This window comes from Eublepharis macularius, chromosome 18, assembly GCF_028583425.1.
Source record: "Eublepharis macularius isolate TG4126 chromosome 18, MPM_Emac_v1.0, whole genome shotgun sequence".
In the NCBI taxonomy this organism is placed as follows: Eukaryota; Metazoa; Chordata; class Lepidosauria; order Squamata; family Eublepharidae; genus Eublepharis; species Eublepharis macularius.
In genome coordinates this window covers 14,769,242-14,789,741 of record NC_072807.1, presented here as the reverse complement: position 1 = coordinate 14,789,741, position 20,500 = coordinate 14,769,242, and the positions used below count along the sequence as shown (strand labels likewise).

Here is a 20,500-nt window from a genome sequence, read left to right as displayed (position 1 = left end):
CTGCAGACTTACCTTCCAACCATGATTGTGAGAGAGATTTCATGTTGACTCAAGAGGACCGAGATGTCCTATGCTTTTCAGCCTGACCATATCTGGATTCCTCTGGAATAGGGCCAACTGCTTTGCTAGCTAGGCTCAGGAGCATAAAGGAGCTGGAGCTAGATCCAGCAACGAAGCCCTCTCAAGCCTCAGCCTAAACAGGCTGAATAGTGATCTGGCTCAATTATATCTGCTGGCAGGCGTTCAGGTACTTGAGGCTGGGCTGGGCTCTGTGAGGAAGTATCACTCCCAGCACTCTACCCTGGATCTGCAGGGACGTTGTGCGCAGCCAGTCTGTCACTTTGCCTCCTTTGCGCCCCTTCAGCACTGCTATCCCTGCAGAGTGGCAGAAGGTCCTAGGGGGTTATGGAACTGGATGCATGTCCTGCCTGGCAGATGCCTAGTGGTTATCTCAGGGGCTGGTGGCAAGGACTACCTTGCAGGGTGGCCTCTTGTGTTACGAGTGTTGTCAGCAGGTGCCTCTGCAGTGTCAGGCACTCTCAGATCCCGCTGGTGCTGCTGGTTCCCTGGCCTCGGCTCCTCAGGCTCTTCTCGGAGTACTCTGAATCAGAGTCACTGGGCTGGACAAGAGGGGTCACGAAGGAGGGAAGCAGCTGTGCTCCTTCCACCTTAAATTACCCAGAGGTGGGAAACGACACTGAGCTGTGTCCAATCAGCTCTTGAACCTTTCCCAGCTGACTTGTATTTGTGCAATCCCCATGTGTGACTGCACGGACATCCATTCAAACACCCGTTATGTGTAAGTGCAATTCTGTTTACTTTCCCCAAACCACTACAATAACATTAAGAAACTCCGAATTTGCTACCAGAGGTTGAACAGAAGTAGGGGGGGGGGAGGATTGGGGCAACGTGGCCACTAGTCATGAGAGTCAAAAGCACATCCTCCTTGTCCAGAGGCAGTCAGTCTTTAATTACAAAACACTGGGGTGGAACAGGAGAATTAGGGTCCATGTTCTCATTCTCACATATAAACAAAATCTGGTGGACTTGCAATTCTTACATCACAGTAAAACAGTTTATGATATGAAATCTTTAATAATTTTTCTTTTCTTGCCGTCCTTGCAGGTTGTTAAAGGTCTTACATATTTGTGGAGCTTAAAGATTTTACATAGAGGTGAGTTGTGGGTTTGTCTTTATGCTTTGTAAGTGAACATTGCAGTTCTGCTTCTAGAAGAAGAGCTTTGATTAACTGGCATAACTGATATGGCTTTATTTATTGATCTGTTTAGTTAAGGAATTTCTGTCCCACCTTTCAACTACAGGCAAAGGAGAATAGAAATTGAAACTCAATTAAAACTACAGTTTAAAAATGGCCAAGTAGCAGCACAACTGTAATCAGTCATAAAATCAGCAATAAAACCAGCAATAAGAAAATGACCCAGTAATTTAAAAAGCAATAAAAACAGCAGTTCTCTCTGAAATTAGGTGTTTTTCACAAATCTCTGCAAGTTCAAGAGCATAGGTGACAAGATGGAATGTTGGTGTGATTCTCGGCCTGCTCAGAACCACATCAGAACCATTTATACTGTAGCGAATGGTTCCACACACTTCAAGGCAGGGGACTCTAATGGTTATGCTTTGAGGAGCAAATTGGCTCTTTCCCCCCTTGCATTTTTAAAAACTGCTTCAGCAGCAGAATCGTGGAGAATTCTTATATTTAAGGCTATGGCTTACAGACAGTCTTCCCTCCTCTTTCAAAAGGCCTAGGAGTAAGCTCCATTGAGCATAACAGGACTAGCTTCAGAGTAGACTTGTACAGGATTGCACTGCTAGTCTCCACCTACATATATAACCACTGAATTGCAGCAGTCATTCAGCTGTGCTATGGCCTGGCTTTCTTATAATTCCCAGTGTATTCTGTTGGGCAGTCACCACTGTACCTACGGCTTTCTACAACAGCATCCTTCCACCAGAATGTATTTCTTTACTTCATTTATAATCTGCCTTTCTTGGAGAAACTCAAGGTGGATTACAAAAATTACAAACGATGCAATAAAAACTGTCAAAAATTTCCGGAGTACAACAACAACATTCCTTTTATAAAAATGTCCTCCTGAACCAATTCTATTTTATATATTCTGCCAAATGATAGCAATGTGGGAGCCTTATTGTCAGTCCTAGGGTGTCAGTCCCTGGCAGTTAGATCTCCAAGCCCCTCACAGCAAGCAAGCAGGTGCATTGGTTGAAGCAACTTTATTTAGAGATCTATTCAGTTCAGGTATGCACTCATAGGTAGAAGTTGACAGAAGTAATTAGTCAAACAATAGGACTACTGATATAGAGGGACATTCTCCCGCCCCTTTGCATTCAGGCGCGAAAACCCAAAAGTTACATGGGAACAAAGCAGTTAGGGTACATAGTGGAATCATTCCTTCCTGTGAAAAGATACATTTCAGTACACATCTTCAAGGCCACTCAGAAGTGAAAGCGCATATTTCTTAGAGATAAGAAAGAGGCTGCTTGTTTCTCTAGAAGGTAGTATCAGCACAATACAATGATGGCATGGGTGCTTATTCTCAGTATAAAATGCAGAATACAAAAATGGCATATAACACAATGAAGGCATGGATGCAAACTACAATAATGGCATGGATGCTGACATACATGACACTTATTGACCAGATCAGGCCGGTCTTTTTAGCAGGTGGAGTCCACAAAACAGAATGAGCACCTGCTGATCTCGCCTATTTTCAGGGTAGCATCTTCAAAACGCCTTGCTCAGGTAAGGGAAGCTTTCATAGTGAAGCATCTTCAGTGATGCAGTCCAGTAATAAGTTAATAACCAGCATCTTAAATTGACCCCAGAAACTAACTGACAACAAATGGAGTGACTGCAGAATAGGTGTTTTATGCACACTGCAACTCGTTCCTGATTGTAGTTGAGCTGCAGTGTTCTGTAGCAGCTGAAGCTTCCAAGTTGTCTTAGGGCAGTCCCCTACATGGTGTGTTAACAATAGTCTAACCTCTTGGTCACTGTGGCATGGCTCCACTTAGCCAGATGAGATTAGTCAACGTAGGGAACCCTCTTTCATGCAAAGTGAAGAAGAACGAAACGCTGTGAAATGGCCGTTTGGTCCCAACCGTTTGCTTTTGGCTCTAGATGTCTGGGCCAGAATGAGTACCACTTTTAGCAATACAGCACTCTGCTTCTTGATCCCCTGGTGTCACCCTATTACCAGGTAGGTCATCTTGCTAGTCTCACATTGACGTGCCCATGCAGAGATTGTGAGGAACAGGTGACTTACCTTTAATGGATTTTTTAAAGGAGTCATCTTTGCAGTCACACAATCCACCCTGCTTCCCAGAAACAAGTAAATCACAGAGTTGGGTCATACAGACCTTCTAGCCCAACCCCCTGCCCAATGCAGGATGAGCCTAAAGCATCCCTGACAAATATTAATCCAGCCTCTTCTTGAAAACTGACAGTGAAGGGGAGCTCACGACTTCCCTAGGCAGCTAATTCGACCTTTGAACTACTCTGATCATGAAAAAGTTTTTCCTAATACGCAGCTTGTACCTTTCTACATGTAATTTAAGCCTGTTGCTCTGAGTCCTATCCTCTGCTGCCGACTGGAACAGCTCCTTGCCCTCTTCCAAATGACAGACTTTCAGATATTTAAAGAGAGCAATCATGTCCTCCCTCAATCTCCTCTTCTCCAAACTAAACATTCCCATGTCTCTCAGCATTTCCTCATAGGGCTCAGTCTCCAGACCCCTGATCATTCTCATTGCTCTCTTCTACACCCTCAATTTTGTCTTCATCCTTTTTGAAGTGAGGCCTCCAGAACTGCACACAGTACTTCAAGTGCGGCCTGACCAAGGCAGTATAGAGAGGGACTATGACCTCCTGTGATTTCGATGCAATGGCCCTTTTGATACAACCGAAGACTGAGTTTGCCTTTTTTGCCACTGCATCACACTGACTGCTCATATTTAGTTTACAGTCCACTCTTACTGCAAGATCTCTTTCGCATACACTACTATCCAGAACTGTATCCCCCATCCTGTATTTGTGCTTCACATTTTTGTGGCCGAGATATAATACTGTGCACTTACCTATGTTGAATTGCATCCTGTTCACAACCGCCCACTTCTCCAGAGTATTCAGGTCTTGTTGAAATTTAACTCTATCTTCTTGGGTGTTTGCCACTCCTCTCAATTTGATATCATCAGCAAATTTAATGAGTAGCCCATTTACCCCTTCATTGATAAAATATTGAAAAGTACCGGGCCCAAAATCAAGCCCTGTGGCACCCCACTGGACACCTCCCTCCCCCACTGTACCTCCCTCCCACCCAGGACTAAATAATTTGGTCCTCGGTGGGAAAGTGCTGCTCTATACATCAGCAATAAAACCAGCAGTAGGAAGTAGGTCAGCATTAGGACTTCCGGTTTGGTGTTATGGCGAGCTGAAGTGGTCCAAGGAGCTGGACCATCCGAGTTGCTGTTTTTCTGGCTGGCGAGGTGCCTCGACCACCCGCAGCCCCCCGCTTTCAGGCAAAGAACGGGCAGGAACGTTTTGTGACCCCGAGAGTGAGTGATCTTGGCAGGGGGGGTTCTGAATCAAGGACTCTCCCCCTGCCTTGAGGTCCCCTCAAAGAAGGGTGGCTTCTAACTCTGCAGCAGCTTTGGAGTCAACGAATTGGCATAAGATCGTCGTACCCAAGCCTCAGGAACAAATTTGAACAGGACTGGCAAAAGAAACAGTGATTACAACCCAGAGAAGAAACTTAAGAGGTAAAGATTACTATCTCCCCCTATGGACGCAAATTTGGCTTAAGGACTAAAGTTTAAACGTGGAAAAATAGGGCTAGACAAAGTAGACGTTTTATGAAAGCCATCCGGAAAATTTTTTGAGACTTTAAAAATCGTTAAGGCATAAAAGAACTGAAAAAGAATTTTGTTTACATACCTGTGGTCTGGGGAGATAGCGACGCGGAGGGAAAGTGTGGGAACAGCAGAAGTATCGCGAGAGGACAGCTTGTTTAGGTGTGAGAGCAGTGAGACAGACTCATGGGCAGGTAGTAAATCAAGCCCAACAATGTCAAAAAATTGGCAGACGGCAATTGAAAATTTGGACAAAAAAGTAACAGGGCAACAAGGAGCTTAATGAGTCCATACAAAAATCACAACAGACTTTACAAGAAGCTTTGTAAAGACTTTGTAAAGACAGACTTTGCTAAGTGACATTAAAGAAGCAATAAAATCTGAAGTGGCAGAGTTGGCAAAAAATATTAATGAGATTAAAAAGGAGCTCCAAGCTACCCAACAGAAAGTTCAGGAGGTAGAGAAAAAAACAAAACGTTTAGCTACAAGCCTTAAAGTGGAGACCTCAGTGTTAAATGACAGGAATGTAAAGGTATGGAAAAACAATTGAGATTTAGGGGCGTTCCTGAAACAAAGACGAAATCAACCCAGGAGCAAATTACTGATATACTAGCAGAATTTTTAAACAGACAACCAGAGGAAATTGCAGCTAACCTAGATATAGCCTGCAGAATTAACTCAAGCTATGCACTGCAAAAGGATCTGCCAAGGGACATTATTGTCCAGTTAAACACAAAAAGAATGAAAGAAGAAATTATCAGCAAGCAGTTTCAAAGCCCACTAGCGATGGAGGGGAAGCGAGTGAGAATCATAAAAGAATTACCAAAGAAGATTTTGTTGGAGAGGAAGAAATATAGGGATCTAACTCACATTCTAAAAACCCTGAATATAAGGTATAGATGGGAAATACCGGAAGGTCTGAGCTTTGAATTTCAAACCTTGTGAAGAGTCATCAAATCACGGCATGATTTGGAGGTTTTTATGGCAGAAAACAAAAAAGACTTACCAAAACCAGCCAGATCTTGAACATGGAATGTAAATTAATATCGTGGAATGTAAATGGACTTAATTCACCTTCAAAACGGAAGGCTTTATTTCATTGGCTGGCAAAACAACATTGTAATATAATTTGTTTGCAAGAGACTCATATAAAAAATCAGGATGCTAAATATTTAAAAAATAAGAAATTGGGGAAGGAATTTGTGGTGTTAGCAAAGCAAAAGAAGAGGGGAGTTGTAATTTACATAACAGAAGACTTACAGCCAAAAGAGGTTATTAGTGACTCTGATGGCAGATATTTGGCTGTAGAATTTATTTGGAACTCCAAAAAAACTTTAATTGTGGGGATTTATGCACCGAATGGATCAAAAGAACAATTTTTTAACGAAATAGTGGCACAATTAGACCAAATGACTTATGACCAGGTGATATTAGCTGGAGATTTTAATGGTGTTGTGGATTTACAATGGGATAAAAAAATGAAGGCTACGAAAAATAAAATGGGAAGATTGCCTAAATCCTTTTTTCAATTGGAAAAACAGGAAAACTTGGAAGATATTTGGAGGAAATACAACGTAAAAGTGAAGCAATATACCTACTATTCAGCAAGTCACCAATCTCTATCAAGAATAGATATGATCTGGGTGTCTAAAGAATTAGCTACACAGACAAAAGATGTGGAAATAATGCCAAGAATAAGCTCAGACCATAATCCTATTTTATGGAGGTTTGGAATGAGACCCAAGAAATTAAGATGGAAACTGAATGAAGACATTCTTCAAAACAGAATTAATCTCGATGTTCTTCAAAAAGAGACCAAATATTTTATTCAGTTTAATGTGAACCAAGGTGTGCCAATCCAGAAGGTATGGGATGCATACAAAGCAGTTATCCGGGGAGTATTGATTGACTTAAATATTATAGATAAGAAAAATAAAGAATTGAAATTAAAGGAGATACAAGAAAAGATAAATCAAAATTAAGGAAAAGACCAGGGAAGAAGAAACTGCAACAGGAGATAAAAATTTTACAAGAACAAATAAAAGCAATGGAATACAAAGAGCTGGAATGGGAATTGAAAAGATTAAGACAAAAGACTTTTGAAGGAGCCAACAAACCTGGAAAATATTTAGCATGGCAATTGGAAAAAAAGAGAGAAAAAATCAATAAGTAGAATTGTGGATGATGGTAAGGAACTAATTGATCAACAAGCAATAAGTAGGGAATTTTATAAATTTTATTCTAATTTATACCAGAAGAAACCTATAGACATTAACCAGATTGATCAATATCTGCAAGAGATAAATTTACCAGATGTACCTAATACATTGAAGGAAAGACTAAACGCTAAAATTTCAGATGTGGAAATTACCGAAGCAATACAAGCAATAAAATTGGGGAAAGCACCAGGACCTGACGGAATATCAGCGAAATTTTACAAGATAATGGCCAAAGACATTGCACCATTTTTGCAAAAGGTAATGAATGGAGTATTGGAAGGAAAAGAACTGCCAGAAACGTGGAATGAAGCGAATATAACACTGATACCAACGGAGGAGCAAGACTTAGCTAATGTGAAAAACTATCGACCAATATCTTTGATAAATAATGATTATATAATTTTTGCTAAGATTTTAGCAGAGAGATTAAAAGACTGGTTGATAGAATTTGTTGCAGATGAACAAGCAGGCTTCTTGCCAGATAGACAAATTAAAGACAATTTGAGAGTGGTAATTAATGCAGTAGAGTATTATGAAAAACATCCAGAGAAGGAGGCTGGCTTTTTTTTTTTGTGGACGCAGAGAAGGCATTTGATAATTTGAACTGGGACTTTATGTTTGCAATTATGGAAAAATGCAGATGGGCAAGGAATTTATTTATGCAGTGAAAGCAATATATAAAGATCAATGTGCAGCAATTGTGGTAAATAACAAATTAACAAAAAAATTGGAGATAAGAAAAGGCACGAGACAAGGATGTCCACTATCACCGTTGTTGTTTGTAATGGTATTAGAAATTCTATGAAGGCAAATACGGGACGATGACAATATAAGAGGCATGGAAATTAAAGTAAGAGCATTTGCTGATGACGTGATGGTCATAATTGAAGATCCAATTCAAAATATGCCGAAGTTGCTAAACAAGATAAAAGAATTTGGAGATCTTGCTGGATTCTACATTAATAGAAACAAATCTAAGTTGCTATGTAAAAATATGACTAAGCAAAAACAAGAATTAATGGAAATTACAAATTGTGAGGTAGTACACAAAGTAAAGTATTTGGGGATTGAGCTCACGGCGAAGAATATTGATTTGTTTAAGAATAACTATGACAAGTTGTGGCAGCAGATAGATCGTGATATGATTAAATGGAACAAATTAAACTTGTCACGGTTAGGTCGAATTGCAGTGATTAAAATGAATGTGCTGCCAAGGATGATGTTTTTGCTGCAAACAATACCAATAGTAAAAGATAAAGAGCAATTTGAAAAATGGCAGAGGAAGATATTAAATTTTGTGTGGGCAAGCAAGAAACCAAGAGTGAAAATGAAGATCTTGTATGATGCCAAGGAAAGAGGTGGATTACAATTGCCTAACTTGAGACTATATCATGAAGCAATTTGTTTAGTTTGGTTGAAGGAGTGGATGACATTAAAGAATCATAAACTACTGGTGTTGGAAGGTTATAAAAAAATATTTGGATGGCATGCGTATTTATGGTATGATAAAGTCAAGGCAGATGCTATGTTTTTACATCATTATGTGAGACGGAATTTATTTATTGTTTGGCAAAAATATAAGAGATACTTAAATGAAGAAACCCCATTGTGGATTGTACCGGCTGAAGTTGTTAACCCGAAAACGGAATATAATGTCGAGGAGTGGTTGACTTATAAAGAAATCTTGAAATTGGAGCAAAACGCAGTTATAATTAAAGCAAATGAGGTGGTTCTATATTGGAACCACCCACTATGGGTGGTTCTGATATAGACAAATTAAAGATTTGTATGACTCTGATCGCAGGAAATCAGGATTCAGAACAAAAAACTCGGAACTAGAAGAATGGCTGTTGTGGGTTTTCCGGGCTGTATTGCCGTGGTCTTGGCATTGTAGTTCCTGACGTTTCGCCAGCAGCTGTGGCTGGCATCTTCAGAGGTGTAGCACCAAAAGACAGAGATCTCTCAGTGTCACAGTGTGGAAAAGATGTAGGTCATTTGTATCTACTCAGGAGGGGTGGGGTTGAGCTGAGTCATCCTGTAAGAGTTTCCCAGGGTGTGGAATGCTAATGGCGGGAGGCTTCACTGTATCCTGAGGAGGTTCTTTTGCATATGGATTGGTGCTTGATGTGCTAATCTTCTCTGCAGGGCTATTGTCGGGGATAGAATGTTTTGTTAGTCTGGTGTTTTTCAGAACTGGAAACCATGCTCTGTTCATTCTTAAGGTTTCTTCTTTCCTGTTGAAGTTTTGCTTATACTTGTGAATTTCAATGGCTTCCCTGTGCAGTCTGACAAAGTAGTTGGAAGTGTTGTCCAGTATTTTGGTGTCCTGGAATAAGATACTGTGCCCTGTTTGAGTTAGGCTATGTTCAGCCACTGCTGATTTTTCAGGTTGTCCAAGTCTGCAGTGTCTTTCATGTTCTTTTATTCTTGTCTGGATGCTACGCTTTGTGGTCCCGATGTAAACTTGTCCACAGCTGCAGGGTATACGGTATACTCCTGCAGAGGTGAGGGGGTCTCTACTGTCTTTTGCTGATCGTAGCGTCTGTTGTATTTTTCGGGTGGGTCTGAATACTGCTTGAAGGTTATGCTTTTTCATAAGCTTTCCCATCTGATCAGTAATTCCTTTGATATATGGCAAAAACACTTTTCCTGTAGGAGACTGTTTTTCCTTGGTTGTTTGATTCATCCTGGGTTTGATTGCTCTTCGGATTTCATTTCTGGAGTAGCCATTTGCCTGAAGTGCGTGGTTTAGATGATTAATTTCCTCATTGAGAAAGTGCGGCTCACATATCCGTCTTGCACGATCCACTAATGTTTTCATTATGCCTCTTTTCTGTCGGGGGTGGTGATTGGAGTTTTTGTGTAAGTACCGATCAGTGTGAGTTGGTTTCCTGTAGACCCTGTGACCTAACACTTCAGGCAAACAGTCTCCTACAGGAAAAGTGTTTTTGCCATATATCAAAGGAATTACTGATTAGATGGGAAAGCTTATGAAAAAGCATAACTTTCAAGCAGTATTCAGACCCACCCGAAAAATACAAAACCCACAACAGCCATCATTCTCCGGCCGTGAAAGCCTTCGACAATACAACTAGAAGAATGTTTATTACAAGAGGGGAAAAAATTATATCTAAAATGTATAAAATTTTGTTAAAGTGGTTTACTGAGGATGAAACAGTTAAAGTGCAAATGGTAAAGTGGGCTATAAATTGTAATAGAGACATCACAATGGATGCATGGGAGTACTTGTGGAAAAACACATTAAAAATATCAACATGTACTAATATAAAGGAGAATGTAGATAAAATGATATATAGATGGTATTTAACGCCTAAGAAATTAGCTTATGGGAATAGTCAGACAAATGTTGGAAATGTAAAAAACAAGAAGGTTCGTTTTATCATATGTGGTGGACTTGTGAACTGGCTAAACAATTCTGGGGGAATATTGTTGAGGTTATGTCAGAAATATTGCAGAAAAAAGTGAACAAAAAGCCAGAGTTGTTGTTGCTAAGCATAAGTTTAGAAGAGTTTGCGATCCAAGATAGAACGCTAATGTTTTACATGACAATGGCGGCAAGGATGGTATATGCACAATTATGGAAGACTCAAGAAATACCAACAATAGAAAATTGGATCCAAAAATTGTTGTATATGGCTGAGATGGACAAGCTGACAAAGAAAATGAGAGAACAAGAGTCTGAAGAATTCTTTATTAACTGGGGGAAATTTAAATTGTATTTGGAAAAGAAGTGGGATGTCAAAGGGAAATTATGTATATTGGAGAATTTTTAAAGGGGGGGTAAATTGATCTTTACGGAGGGAATATATATTTGTGAGTTTAAGATAAGAGAATGGTATTAAGAAATAACATTTTATTTTAAGTAATATAACAATATATAGTAGATATAATTAGATAAGGGGTTGGAAAACTGTTGGAAGTCTACAAAGAAAAAGGGGGAGACTGGGTGGGGGAAACTAGGATATGGGGGATAATAGATTATGTATGAAATGACTTATGTATTAACTCACCCAATAAAAATTTATTTTTTAAAAAAAGGAAGTAGGTCAGCATTATATCAGGAAAATATCTGTTAGCCATGATGACTGAATAAGGCCTCCATCTGTAGTTCCCCTATATGGTTCAAATGCTGAAGACTGATTGGCTGTTGGCCTATCTAGCCAGTTCTTTTTCTAGTGGCTCACCAGTTGCCAGGGTTCGGTTGGCCTTATGTACAGATCCAAAAGTGTAGCTGGCATATCTCCATTCAGAGCAGAGCTGCATATATTGAAAACGTGGCTGCTACTGAAAATGGCAGTCCTGAGTTTGAGGCTATTACACTGAATATATTTGAGCAACAGCCAGTGATGTGGAGCAGGAAAGACACAACATCAAAACCAAAATAATATATAGTGCAATGGGCTTACATTGGAGTAACTCTGTTTAGGATTGTACTGTTTATGAGGGGAAAGGAGGCTTGACACAGAGCTGCATTTTTCATTGGCAGCTCCATGTTTCTTATAATATTTCTGCCATCAGCTCCTGAAATATATAGCCATGAAGGTGGAACTGGAAGATATCCACTGTGAGCCCCAAGCACGAATTTCTATGAGAGCAGATGTACCACTAGAGACAATAATCTAAACTCGTAATGAGCCCGCTTGCGTGCACACACTCAAGTTTATAAACAATAATTTCCAAACAAGTAGTAACCAGCAGCATTGAGTAGTAACTAGGAGAGAGAGAGACAGAGAGTGATTTGCATCAATACTAATTGAGTAAATGGCCGGGACCAACACTAATTTGTGTATGTGTGTCTATAATGTATATACAAAACACATACACAACACTAATAAGTGTTTGCGTATATAAGAATAATTAGTGCTATTGATAATCTCTTAGCAATTCACATCTAACACTGGAATTTATATTGTTCAGATTCCTTGAACTTTGGAATACTGTACTCTAACATTTGTCAAAGGCAATCAAAATTGGAGTGTGTGTGAGAGAATTATTTTGAATAAAATGGATTATTTTAATCTATTTACTTTTGAATAAGGTGGCTGAAATGCTTCTGTATTCAGCATCCTGACCCCCTCCTTGACAGTTCTGGTAGTGGCAAGAAAAGAGCGTTTGCGCCCCATTCATTGAGCAGCCTGGTAAAACGAGCAGAGATGGAGCTGGAATGAAAAGAAGGAATGTTCATCCTTCACAAGGCTCATCTCGTATAAATAATTTGTATTAAGGAAGCACTTGTGCTGGTGGGCACATAATGACCCATTTTGGCTCTTGTTTAAATTCTTCCACATACAAAATGAAAATATTAATCACAAACAGATGCGCCGAGAGAACATTACACAGGCACACAATAGTTGGTCTAAATAAAGGAATTGACCGGATATATACGTGACTTTTAAAAGCTGGAAAATGGTGGTGGGTATTCTCTTTACCCGGTTTGGTTTCCCAGTTGCTGTTTGTGCTAAGACCTCATGATGACTTCCTATTCCAGAATTCATCCTACTGCAGAAGCAGATTTGTAGCTTCTGGAATAGGCCTAAGAGGACAGCAGTTAATTCCCAGTAAAGACATTTTACTACCTCTTAAAAAAAACTGATTGATAAAGTCCCCAGTGTGGCTGATAAAAGCATTAAGCATATCATTTGAAAAATCTTAGGTCAAAGGGCTTGTGGGGGCCATTGTGCACGCCCCACATTTCTTGCTCCTCTGCCCCCATGCCTTCCATCTAGTCAGAGCCAAGCTACAAGTGACGAATTACACTTGCCTGGCAAGTGAACAGACTCACATGTATTCCTCCCTGTTCACTTGTCATTCACTTGCGCTCCACCGGATCAAGTGGAGCGCAAGTGAATGGCAAGTGAACAGGGAGGAATACACTTGAGTTTGTTCACTTGCCAGACAAGTGTCATTCGTCACTTGTAGCTTTGGCTCTTAGATCTGGATCTTTAGGTAACTTTGGGAGTGACTTCCAAGTTCCAACACAGTATGAGGAACTGTGTGTGTGGATGGGAGGAAGCAACTCAAGGGAGCATTGATGCATGGCATTATATTAAAGGTATCTTTAAGATCCAAGCCACAGAGTTTCTTTTTTTATTTACTTCATTTATTACCGCCCCCCCCCTTTCTTGCTGAGACTGAAAGCTGATTACAAAATACAGAAACGATGCAAACAGAATAAGACATCCAAAAGACAATGCAATAGGACTGATGGTGTTGGGAAATGCCGTCAAGTTGCAGCCAACTACTAGGATTACAAAATTAGATAGTGCAGACCAAAAAAAGCCAGTTTAACAAATGGCATACCATAAACAATGCAGAAAACATATTACGCAAAATTCAGTACGTACAGTATGTAGTACAATAGACTGCAATCCTGTACCCTTTAAGAACGCATCCTCCTAAACCATTCCATTACGCTACAGTCCTATTTACGTACCTCTCTGGTACCTGTCACAATACAGTTTTGACAGCAACTATGGTTCAGGACTGGCAAAGGAAGCAGTGTCCACACCATGCAGCCAGTTTTCTTACACGGCTGTAATTGTTGCTGTACACCGTTACAGCTGCTGTAGCACAGTGATTAAGTGGTCTGGCTGCAAATCAGCACTCTGTTGGTTCAAATCCCACTACTGCCATGATCTCAGTAGGTGGCCTTGGGTAAGCCACACCTCTCAGCCCCAGCTCCCCAGCTGTATTGTAGAGGTAATAATAACACTAACTTGTTCACCACTTGGGGTGAGGCACCAATCTGTCTAGAAGAGCGGTATATAAGCACAGTTGTTGTTGTTGTTGTTATACAGAGTGGCTGATTATGATTGGGGAGACCTGGGTTCAGATTCCCACTCTTCCCTCTCTTTCTTCTGTGGGTCCTTGGTCTCACCCATCTCTTATCCTAACCTATCTATGGGATACCTATGGGACCACCTCCCTCCCTATGCTCCTCCACAGCAGCTTCGCTTTTCTAAATAGGATCTCTTGCAGGTGCCAGCCTGCACATGGGTGAAATCAACAGCAGCCTGTACACGGGCTTTCTTTGTGGTGGCCCCTGCCCTGTGGAATGGCCTGCCTGAGGAGGTCAGGAGAGCCCCCACTCTCCTGGTTTTCCGCATATGATGCAAAACCAAATTACTCAAAAAGGCTTTTTATTCAGATAGGAGGGCTGAATTGTAGGGAGAGGATCTCAGGTGATCCGCTAATGAGTTAGGAACCATAGACTTTATCACTATGTTGTATTGGATTCCTGCTAATGCTATGTCTTTGTGAATTTGTATCTATTTATCCCATGGCATTGTTTCTGGAACTGTTAAATAATAACGTGCCTACCACACAAAGGTCAAAATGGTGCTGCTCTGTGTACCTTGGACTGGATAAAGATCTAAATAATAATAATAGCTGTTGTTCGTTGTTGATTTTATTTCTAGAGTTCACTGCCACAGATGCCTTTTACAAAAGATTGGACAAGTTTGTGTTGGGTGGATCTGTGGCTGTTATCCATGGTGGCTGAATTGAGCTGCCATGTACAGAGGTAGCATAACTGCATAATGGATACAGCAAACAAACAACAGTGTCTGGGCTCGCTTGAAGAGCTTTCTGGGGACATGGCTGCCTGTGGTTGGGAGGGACGTGCTGGACTGTATGATCTCTGTCTGGCTTTGGACTTATTTAAAGCAATCAGAAAATGGTATCATAGATAAAACTGGTTGTAGACCCTTTCTGTGGTGAATTGTAAGTTAATTCGAATTCAGGTCTGAATGCAGTATTTCTGTGTATGGTTCATAATACAGGCTTTATCTGGCTTGCTTTTTCAAAAAATATTGTGACACCACCCTGGGCCCTCGGGACACTCAGCTAGGAATTAACAAAAGCAATCTGCTGGGCCTTGCATTCATTAGGATACATTTAATGTAAAAGCAAAAACTCTTTTGCTTTTCATAACGCTTTGCTCCCTTTCTTTCCCTGTATCTGATGCAGATGTAAAACCATCAAATATGTTGGTGAACACGAGAGGCCAGGTCAAGTTATGTGATTTTGGGGTTAGCACGCAGGTATGTTTCATCCCACTTCCCCAACCTTCCCTCCCCTTAATACCCCCCCAATTCGCTTCACTTTCCGGAGTTGCCACGAGACCAACAGAGGCCCTTGCAACAACCTTACCTCTACTGGGAATGTGTGATTCATCCTTTTAATCTCCTGGCCACTTTTCTTCATCAGAATATGATTGTTCATTGTTTAATGACAGTAAAAACTGCTGATGTTGTAATTACTACTTACGAATAGCAAACTTCATTGATATGCAGCTTGGCTCTGAAAGCGTTTGGACCAAACAAAAGGGAGGGCAGAACGGGAGGAGCGCCTAGGGAGCCCGACTGGCCCACGGTAAAAATTAATATTGGGAGCAACAATAGTGGTGGGCTTCAACAGTGTGCAGCACAAATTTTAATTAATTTCCATTTTGGGTTTCCCCTGAGAACCTCTGTGATACTGACCCATGAGCTTGCTGTAGTGTTGAATTGAATTGCAGCCACCTTTCCTCCCAGCCAAACACGAGGACCAAAGAGAAGGTCACTGCCGCATTAGACGTTGTCAAAGTCTGTTGTTCCTCCAGCATATTTAGTGTTCATTCCAGCCTGATAATGAAGGTGGCTTTATTCACATCTTGAGCCAGCTGACAGTGGGGGGAGGAGAGCTGATTTGCTAGAGGAAAATAAAATAAAATAAAAACCCTACTTCCAATCGACTTTTTATATCCAACTAGTTGGTAGTGGTATAAAAGCTCTAAGCATCCTGCTTAAAATGGGAATTGTCTTTAAGGTTATCTGCCATAAACTTGCAGTGCTATGTTTGTTTTAAATTAGGGCTCTTGTGCAAAGGGAAAGGAGGATTTAATCATTTTAATGTCTTCACAGACAAATTTGTTGTCTTTTCTTCCCTGCCCCCCTTCCCACCCTGTTATATAATTTTTAGCTGATTTATCTATAGGATGATTGTAGGTTAAATGAGGAATAATTGCCCGTTTTATTCCCACATTATCTTTATATGGTTCTAACAGACTGTTTTGTCTGATAGCTGGTGAATTCCATTGCCAAGACGTATGTTGGGACAAATGCTTATATGGCGGTAAGTACATTTTATGTAGAGACAAACGAAAAGCCTTTGATGGACTGCTTGGTGGCTTGTTATTTTACTGCCATGTACATTTTTTTAGTAAGTAGGTTTTGACAGGGCTTTTTTTCTGAGAAAAGAGGTGGTGGAACTCAGTGGGTTGCCCTCGGAGAAAATGGTCACATGGCCGGTGGCCCCACCCCCTGATCTCCAGACAGAGGGGAGTTTAGATTGCCCTCCATGCCGCTCCAGTGGTGCGGAGGGCAATCTAAACTCCCCTCTGACTGGAGATCAGGGGGCGGGGCCACCAGCCATGTGACCATTTTCAAGAGGTTCTGGAACTCTGTTCCACCGCATTCTGGCTGAAAAAAAGCCCTGGGTTTTGATATAGAACTTTGAAATGCAGAATCATAAGAGAACGGCCTGGTGCATGCCCTTGTCTTCAGAGTTTGCCCGTTTGCTTCACTAGACAGGGCAGACTTGGTGTGGAGTCCTTCAGTTAACAGGGGCTGCATCCACCTGGGGTGGGCGGTGCAGCAGCAGCAAATACACTAGGAGCCGACTAGAATGGCATCCATGTGCCCTGTCCCCATGCTATTCACTGCTAATCTCATCCCCATCTCTGTCATTCTTAACTCCTTTACACCTGTGCAGAAGCAGATGTAACAGAGATCATGCTGTCCCCGCTCAGCTTGGCAACCCTCCTTTCCATTTCTCTTTCCCAGTTCATCTAGGACAAGAAAAAAGGGCCTATCAGGGGGATGAGAACGAAGTGCCGAGTTTAGCCTGTCATTTTGAAGATGCTTGGCTCCACCCTTTTTCTATATTGGTTGCAAACAGAGCATCCTCTGCCTGCATTTCCACTTTTGGTTTGGATTGAAAGAGGTTTCCTTTGATCCAGCATGAAATGGCCCCGAAAAAACCTCTAGTCATCATAATCAACGATTTCCTGCAAGGAAAAATGCCCATGTGGTAGCAAAAGGGGAGCTCTGGAGTAGAGGAATGGCTTCTGAAGGCGATTTCGTTAAAATCCAGGCCCTGTATGACTTTGGCAATACCGGAGACGATTTGTCACCGTTATTCGTGCTCTTAAAATTCCAGATGGCGCCTTTATGCTATACATGGAGTCACCTTTGAAAATGATTTAGAAACTTCAGAGGATCCAAGATGTGGCCATAGGGAACACCTATTGCCATTTTTAAAGGATTTCATTGGCTCCCAGTCTCTTTCTAGACTCAATTCAAAATACCACCACTAACCTGTAGGACTATACACACTCTGAATATTTAATGTAAGCATGTAATGCTTACATTAGCATTAAAAAGCAGACATGTAACAAGGTCCTTTTTGATCTGACCCTAGGTGGGGACTGTTCAATATCTACTATAATTGTATAACGTTTTGAGGTTTCCTTGAGAGTGTGTTTAATGTGTAACAGTTGTAAGCCCCTTTGAACTGGGGAGGGTGAGGTATAAACAAATAAATGCGTGCTTCACAGATATTGGGGACTCTGGAAATCGACCAGGAAGAATCATAAGCTGAAAGGGAAGGGTTTTAGCAACTGCGGCCAGATCGACTACTTAGTTGCTGTTCTCAAAGTCCAGACTACAAAGCCCTATGATATTTTGAGAGAAGAGGATATAATAAGACAATTTTGAAACTGCGTATGATATAGGCATGATTTGATGTGGTGCCTGTTTTCAGGTTGGATGCACTCCAGTGATGTGTCCATCACCATCCATGCACCATTCCCGAGCCCTTCCTGTACGTTAGGTGAGGGCTGGTGGTGATGTCAGCACTTCTGGCCGACCATGCACCCTCACAGGAGTGGCGTTGAAGCTGGGCTCCTCAATGCTACATTCGTTCTGCATAGAGAAAGAAGGCTTCTTGCACTCTGTGTTGCTCCCAGGGAGAACATGAGGCATCTTAAATTGCGTTCTTAGCTATTTTCCCAGTCATTGATTTGCTTAGTATTTTTTGGACCAAGGTGTATACATCATTTAACCTCTAGAAGTAAAGAAGGGGAAGTGTATAAAAGAGCTTGAATGTACTATGTTTGATAGCCTGCCTCTGCTGATTGCTGCCTCTCTAATCTCAAAGAGCTACAACACTCTGATTTGAAGGCGGGGGGGACTTCAAACGAACTATTTTATCTAACCAGCTCCTCTTCTTGATGGCTTGAAATAGCTGTAATAATTAAATTGTATTATTCCTTTTAATGTACAAACCTCGATTACACATCTATTTCCCAGGTGTGCATTAAAGAAATTACTTTTTTTCTTATTGTTTACGGATGACTGTGATTCATCCATCTGTTAATTGAAAAAGTGAGGATTAAAGCTGCACATAATTTCATCATTTCTTCTGTTTGGACTGCTTTGCTTCTTGAAGGAGTTTGTTTCCAGTCATCAGATATTTCAGTTTAATCTAAAAAAAACCAAAAATGATATAATATGAGGAATGAAGAGAGAGGGGCAGAACAGTATCCCATTCCATCTGGCGCAACAGGGATGAAATGGGCAGATGTAACTGTTTTGTAGGCCCCTTACAGTGTCTATATTGTTCAGAGCGCTGACCTGGGGCTGAATGAAATGCCAACAATGGAAGCCAATTGACTCAGCTCAAGCAAGACCAGTCTGAGAAGAGCTTGTAACACAAAGTAGATGCAGCTAATAGAGTCAGTGCTCCATATGTCTCTAAACTTCATTTCATTAATTTTGTACAAGGAGAAACTCGTCTCGGATAAACACAATATATGCTATTTCTCTGCCCTCCGTTCCCAAAAAGCAGGGCACCAGTTTTTCCGTCTTGCCAGAGCATCTGTACCTTATTGTTTAAAGTGATTTCTTCTCTGGCCCGCTCTATGTAAACCTCCCTGCTGTATAATGTTTACAAAGGGACGTCTTTGGTGAAAGATCAGGTGTCTCCTGGCTGCCCTGCTGTCTACTGGTGCGGGAATGACTCCGAAATGTTGCCTCGAGAGGTAAAAATGCATAGAGGGTTTCATGCCCTGCATCTGTGTTGCCAAGTAGGCCCCCTCCCCTGCTTTGAAGCCTGCTATGAACTGTGTTAGAGTTTCCTGCATTACTGTTTCACTGCTGCACAAAGACTGCTTTGCACGTGTGTGCTCTGATACACGTGTCAGTTTCCTGCCTGCGTGTCAAATACCCTGCTGCTGCAATAGACTGTGTAGTTTACTGACTCCATGTTTGGGTAACTGCACAAAGGACTCTCTTTCTGGGCAGCCCTGCCCTGACCTGTGTCTGGACTTCCCAGTGTGCGTTTGGACTGTGTTCCCCGTGCCTGCTTTGCCATCTGCCACGGACCGTGCCTGTTCCCTGCTTTGGACTGTGTTTTAAAGTGTTGTTCCCGCTGCCTCCATGGAGGCCTGCCTCATATGGGCCCAAGCCGCTGCTAGCAGCCGGGCGCCTGCCAGGGAAACCTCCAGCGAGCCTGGCTAGGCGCTCCCTGGTCAGTTCCCGCCTGGAGCCTCCCGCGGGTAGGTCGCCGAGCTTGCCCTTGCTACCGGGCAGCCTGCTATCCAGCCCCAGCTATGCCCAGCCGGCATCCATGTTCTCAGGCACCCAGAAGACCCAGAGGAAGAGACTGCTTTGAGAAGCCATTTCGGCGAAGCGGGCACACCACGTCCGCAGCGAGAGCCCCTCGCCCCGCTCTGCATATCTTAGGAGCCGCCCCGGAGAAGGAACTAAGTGCCGACCATCCCAAGCACTTAGAGAATGCATCTCAAAGAAACCTCCGCATTCCAAAGCTGATGACATCAGGACAAGCCCTGTCCGCTGGAACATCCTTTCAGCCCACTTGGATTTCCCCCTCCCTCTTTTGTCCCCTCTTCCTGAGGTGTCACTTATCACAATCTGATTACTAAAGTGGCCCATCTAAGCCATTCAGTAGCCCATTAGAACCTTTGTTTTAAACTGTGAGAACCACCAAGTACAGCACCAGCCCCAGGGTACGTTTTGGGGTATTTAAGCTGGTCTCCCAGACCACTCGGTGCTCAGGCCATTCCTATCCAGACTTCCTTGCTGTCCGTCTGTGGTCCCAGTGCTGGCATTGGGCCACCCTCGCTGCTGTGTCTCTGCTTCGCTCCAGGATAAGTGAGTATTCCCCCTATCATCGTTGGGAACCAGCTAATGCGAACGTCTCTGTATTTCCTACTCTGTATTTCTTAGACCTTGTATGTTCTTTGTATGATTGTGCAAGCTAGGCTTACGCTACACTCAATACACGTGTTTGGACCTTACTCCTTGTCTGCC

General features: G+C 42.0%; 1 protein-coding gene across 3 annotated transcripts in view; it reads left to right on the top strand.

The window, feature by feature from the left end:
• The window catches only part of MAP2K5 (mitogen-activated protein kinase kinase 5), a 192,855-nt gene that overhangs the window by 80,819 nt on the left and 91,536 nt on the right, over positions 1-20,500 (top strand). For all 3 annotated transcript variants that reach the window (XM_055002633.1, XM_055002632.1, XM_055002634.1), the window contains 3 exons: positions 1,126-1,174; positions 15,096-15,169; positions 16,191-16,241. In XM_055002633.1, coding sequence (XP_054858608.1) covers positions 1,126-1,174; positions 15,096-15,169; positions 16,191-16,241 — 174 coding nt within the window. The remainder of the gene's footprint in view (positions 1-1,125; positions 1,175-15,095; positions 15,170-16,190; positions 16,242-20,500) is intronic.